This window comes from Myotis lucifugus, unplaced genomic scaffold (assembly GCF_000147115.1).
Source record: "Myotis lucifugus unplaced genomic scaffold, Myoluc2.0 scaffold_3, whole genome shotgun sequence".
Lineage (NCBI taxonomy): Eukaryota > Metazoa > Chordata > Mammalia > Chiroptera > Vespertilionidae > Myotis > Myotis lucifugus.
Genome location: NW_005871051.1, coordinates 1,193,362 through 1,197,105, shown reverse-complemented (window position 1 = coordinate 1,197,105; position 3,744 = coordinate 1,193,362). Strand labels below are relative to the sequence as shown.

The 3,744-nt window shown below is 44.9% G+C and overlaps 1 protein-coding gene across 1 annotated transcript in view; it reads left to right on the top strand.

Annotated features, from left to right (window-relative positions):
• The first annotated feature begins 839 nt into the window (after positions 1–839).
• The window catches only part of TMEFF2 (transmembrane protein with EGF like and two follistatin like domains 2), a 230,949-nt gene continuing 228,044 nt past the window's right edge, over positions 840–3,744 (top strand). The window contains exons 1-2 of the mRNA XM_023763099.1: positions 840–846; positions 1,572–1,681. Coding sequence (XP_023618867.1) covers positions 840–846; positions 1,572–1,681 — 117 coding nt within the window. The remainder of the gene's footprint in view (positions 847–1,571; positions 1,682–3,744) is intronic.

Here is a 3,744-nt window from a genome sequence, read left to right as displayed (position 1 = left end):
CCAGCCGCTGGCTCCGCATCCCCGCATCCCGGTGCAGGGAACGCGGGAGCGGGACCGACCCAGTGGGCAGGGCCGACCCCTCCAGTGCTGAGCGGACCTCCTGAGCGATCAGGCGCTCTTCCTTCTCCCGGGGCCCTTCGGGGTCTGAGAGCCGGGCTTGGCCGGCTTGGCTGGGCTGAAGCCTCCTCGTGGAGCCGCCCGCCCGGGTGGAAGTTGCCGCTCTCCTCTCCAGCTGCCTTAGCCTTTCCGTGTGGCAGCCCTTAGCGCGCCCGGGAGGGTGGTGCGAGTCCCTTGGCGTTTTCAGCTCCATCAGAAGCCGGTGTTGTCCCGCAGGTCTGGGCTGTGCTGGCTTTCACAGGCGGGCATGCCATTTCCCAGCTTCTGTCCCTGTTCCTTCTGCAGCTGAGTGTGGCTGTGAATGGAGCGGCGTTGGGAGCATGTCTGTGAGCGGAAGCGCAGGGAACTTTGGGGAGGACGGCATGACCAACTGTAACTTACAGGGCGAAGGAATAGAGCCCTGGGTTCTTGGTGATATAAATGACGCGAGAAAAATCACTGTGCATCCTTGTCATTTGGGCTCTGTAAATACCAGTTAAGACTTGCCACCCTATTTGGTTTGGGTCAATAGATGGCTTTGTTCTGTTGTTAACAATTTCTAAATGTGGCATTTTTCTAAAACTCAGCATGTTTTCTGTAACTTACTCCTGCGTGGTTCACATGTGCATGTATGTCATTTCGGAAAGACAGATTCCCACTTAGCTGTCAGGTGCTTTATCATAGGAATATCAAACAACCTGCAAAATCAATTGTTTGAGATGTTGGTAGCTTTGTAGTCCAACATGACCGGTTTGCTTCATCCCTCACTGGAGTATTGTTTTAGAGATTGAGGTTGGCAATGAAGAAATTCATTATTAGCCGGATATCTTAAAGGGATCTGCAGGAGCTAGAGAGAATGGGCTGGCTTTCCAGGCAGATTGTCAAGACCCCGGCACCCCACCCTTACCCCTGTTAACTTACAGGGGATCAATCTTCATTCGAGCCAGACAGACCATCACAGCAAACACTGCGCCTGTTTATCTTTATTATTTGGGGCTTTGTTTCCTCTTTGTCTGGAGAAACTCCAAATAAGGGGTTGTTTCAGACCGTAAAGCCAAAGGATGATTAAAGATGGAGAACTGGTGAAATGTCATTCAGAGACCATCACTAGTTCTCTTTAAAAATGTGGCCTGTGGGGGTCATAAACTATAGTTCACTTAATGAGAAAACAGTCAGGAAGCCAGGAAGCCAGTGTTGAGTATCCATTCAGCATTGTCAGTTTCAACCCAAGCTAAAATAAAAGAGCACTACTAAAAAAAAAAAAAAGATATTAAAAGAGAAAGGCAATGTGAAAAAAAGAAACAAATATTGATTACTTAATTAGATTTTTTTTTTAGGTTATCAATAGAATGACCTTGCAATACAGCTGTGGTTGTCCGAATTAACATTTAGGGTAGTTAAAGCTTCAAGAGACCACTGTTTTTGTTAAAGTCTATGACAGTTTTAATGACTGGAGTGTCCTCTTTACATTTGAGGCTACGACGACAGAGAAAATGACCTCTTCCTCTGTGACACCAACACCTGTAAATTTGACGGGGAGTGCTTACGGATTGGAGACACTGTGACTTGCGTCTGTCAGTTCAAGGTAAGAAGTCTGCTGTTGGCATCTTCTAACTCATTATGGAGACTACCAAGCGAGGGTCTCCCTTTACAGCCCATCTCTTGGCAGTTTCTGGCTGTGCAGGCTAAAAGGCAAGCTGGCACCAAGCACAGGCACGGGGAGGGAGCCGACTGGTGTCAGGGAGGCACCATTTTTTTTTTAGAAATGCCTGTGCCGCGGTTAGACATGCCATAGAGGTAGAAGGTTCCAGGGTGTTCCTCTGGTGTGCCGAAGGACAATCATGTGTCTGTGTCTCTCCCGGCATGCATTTTATCAGTCAGCTACTAGGGGTGATAGTCCACAGCCAGCGGAAGTGTGGGCCTGGACTTTTGTTCCTTTTAAAAAATGTTTTATTTTATTTTAGTTTTTCCATCACCACTTGTCCCCTCTATGCCCTCTTCCACCCCCACCCCCACCCCCAGCCCCACCCCCACCCCCGCCCCCACCCCCACCCCCACCCCCACGTCCACCCTGGCAATTCCCACACTGTTGTCCATGCCCATGAGTTCTCTCTCTCTCTTTTCTTTTTTTGCTCAGTCCCTCTACCCTCACCCCTTGCCCCAGGAGCTAGCTACCTCCCCTCTATGAGTTTGCCTCTATTTTGCTTGGTGGTTCAGTTTGTTTATTACACGCCACACAGGAGTGAAATCATGTGCTATTTGTCTTCCTCTGACTGGCTTAATTTCACGTATTGTTCCCGTTTGATTGGGGCTATCGGCCTTGGAGCATATTGCACTGTTTGCATGGTCTTCGCTCTTTTATCCTGGCAATCTGGTGAAGTTTTTAAATGAACTCCTTCGTACTGTGACTTCAGAACGATTGTGTTAGTTTGGGAAATCATGGAACTTGTTCCTATGTGTCAATGCACCATGGGTGCCATATGCAATTATAAATGAATCTCCCAGAAATCTGAAAGAGCACAGATAGTCGCAAGCAATTTCATAAACAGGAGAAAGATGGCCTTTGCTGCATGTTAAAAAAATAAATGCAAATAAAAAGAGAGAGATTGCAGCACTGTTGTCATCAAAACTAGATTATCAGTAATTATTAATGATAGAACCATTAATGTCATTATTATAGTCATCATCTAACAAATGCTTCCTGCCATGTAAATTATAAACCTTCATTTCTCTCAGAATGTTTACATAATCATACGGAACTTCAAATATCATACTAATGTCTTATATTCACCTTTGAGTGTTACGGAATTATTGTAAATACACATGAATTCTCACATAAGGTTCAACCAGGAAATATTTGCATTAACAAAAGTATATAGGTAGGATTGGGGAAAACTTTTTTAAGATTGTAAAAGCAATTAGTAAGGATATAGAACAAATAAGAACATTAAACATCAAGTTAAGGTCTTAATGTTTGTTATAGTAGGTAATATTTAGATTATTGATGAAATTTAAATATTTTAGATTGAATTCAATCTTCCTGTGAGAGAGATAAGAGAATTCACAATGAACTATACTTTGGTTTATAGATAAACTAAAAGCTTCTTGGATATTATTTTCTTCTTTATAAAAAAACACACAATGAAACTGATACTTGTAAAGCACACTACCTCCTGTTGGGTGAACACTGCTATGACCAACCCTAAGCTTGTAGACCAGCGGTTCTCAACCTATGGGTCGCGACCCCTTTGGCGTTTGAACAACCCTTTCACAGGGGTCGCCTAAGACCATCCTGCATATCAGATATTTGCATTACGATTCATAACAGTAGCAACATTACAGTTATGCAGTAGCAACGAAAATAACTTATGGTTAGGTCATAACATGAGGAACTGTATTTAAAGGGCCAGAAGGTTGAGAACCACTGCTCTAGTCCTTACCGCCACCCAGCTATGGGATCTGGGGAAAATCCTTTTTCTCTCGGAACCTCGGGTGCCCTGTTTTGAAAAGGGGTACTTCAATGAACTTCCTTTGCTGAAGGGCAGGGGGACAAGACAGCCTCAGCTGAGCTGCATGAGGATCCTTCTGCGGTTTTGAGGAGTCAGGAATTTGTGGCTCAGCTCAGCAAGTCTTTACAGAGCACCTGTG